The 1,447-nt window shown below is 56.2% G+C and overlaps 1 protein-coding gene across 1 annotated transcript; it reads left to right on the top strand.

The window, feature by feature from the left end:
• Positions 1-27: 27 nt before the first annotated feature.
• CIRBP (cold inducible RNA binding protein) lies at positions 28-1,196 on the top strand. The gene is made up of 4 exons (XM_009069738.1): positions 28-171; positions 257-363; positions 876-1,014; positions 1,101-1,196. The coding sequence occupies exons 1-4, from the start codon at positions 69-71 to the stop codon at positions 1,187-1,189; spliced, it is 438 nt and encodes a 145-aa protein (XP_009067986.1). The 5' UTR covers positions 28-68; the 3' UTR covers positions 1,190-1,196.
• Positions 1,197-1,447: the final 251 nt, after the last annotated feature.

Below are 1,447 nucleotides of genomic sequence, written 5' to 3'. Positions count from 1 at the left end.
CGGTCGCGCAGCCCTCGAGGGCTGTGTGTTCTGGGCGCTGACTTGCTGTGCCGCCCCGGCAGGTCAGGATGGCATCGGACGAGGGGAAGCTTTTTGTCGGAGGGCTCAGTTTCGACACCAATGAGCAGTCGCTGGAGCAAGTCTTCTCCAAGTACGGGCAGATCTCCGAAGGTGAGGCCGCAGCGCCCGGCACGGATCGCGCCCGTTGTTAGCTGCGTTTCCCGCGCGCTGACGGGTTTTCTCACCCTTTCCGCAGTTGTGGTGGTGAAAGACAGAGAGACTCAGAGGTCCAGAGGGTTTGGGTTTGTGACCTTTGAGAACATCGACGATGCAAAGGATGCGATGATGGCCATGAACGGCAAGGTGAGGAGGCTCCGGGGTTGAGAGAGGGACAGGAATGTGCTGCTGTGTGCTGAGACTGGGAGTGACACGGTGGAAAGCCATGGAACGGTGGAGATGTAACAGTGTGGATGCTTATATGCGCGTGAGTTTGTTTGTGTACAAAGCCTTTAAATGATACAGGTGTGAAAGTATGGGTGCGTGAAAATCTCTGGGTTTATGCGTGTAAATACCTGATGTGTGAAGTTATTAATGGACATTGAGGAGGGTATGAATTGCTAAACCCCCACGATTTAACCTATGTGGCTCAGAGGGACAGCTCTTGGGGGTCCCTCAGTGGACAGTGGAAATACCAAGTTATTCACGTGTTTGATTTACTTATATAGCAAGCAAACATTTAATGTGGCGTGGCTGTTTTGTCAGACCAGCCAGTTCTGGTCCTTCTGAGCTGATGCTGAAGCTCTGCAGCTTGTTCCACATCACTTTGCCCCTTAAACGTGCCTGTTTGCCTCTGGCTGATGGTGGTTGTGCTCCAGTCTGTAGATGGGCGTCAGATCCGAGTGGACCAGGCCGGGAAGTCCTCTGAGAACAGATCCCGTGGGTACAGAGGAGGCTCCTCGGGGGGCAGAGGATTCTTCCGCGGTGGCAGGGGCCGAGGCCGCGGCTTCTCCAGAGGTCAGTGCTGGGGGTGGCCCCAGGGTCTGGGCAGAGGGGACAGGGCCTGTCAGAATGCCTAAAAACACCTCATTTCTGTGTCCCAGGAGGGGGAGACAGAGGCTATGGTGGCAGCAGATTTGACTCCAGAAGTGGAGGCTATAATGGCTCCAGAGACTACTATAATAGCAGGTGAGAGGGCTGTGCCAGGGTTGGGGTGGATTCTGGGGAGTGCAGAGACAAATAGGTGAGGGCACTGGGGGCTCTGCCAGGCCAGGGGTGGATTCTGTGAGGTGTAAGAGCCCACTCTAACAGCAGGTGGGGGCACTGGGGGCTCTGCCAGGGCCGGGGTGGATTCTGTGAGGTGTAAGAGACCACTCTAACAGCAGGTGGGGGCTCTGCCAAGGCTGGGGTGGTTCTGTGGGGTGAAACTTGCCGCGCACAGCCGTTCGGA

The sequence above is a fragment of the Acanthisitta chloris genome, unplaced genomic scaffold, assembly GCF_000695815.1.
Source record: "Acanthisitta chloris isolate BGI_N310 unplaced genomic scaffold, ASM69581v1 scaffold24392, whole genome shotgun sequence".
In the NCBI taxonomy this organism is placed as follows: domain Eukaryota; kingdom Metazoa; phylum Chordata; class Aves; order Passeriformes; family Acanthisittidae; genus Acanthisitta; species Acanthisitta chloris.
Note: the sequence above shows the minus strand (reverse complement) of the source record. Positions and strands in the feature narration are given on the sequence as shown.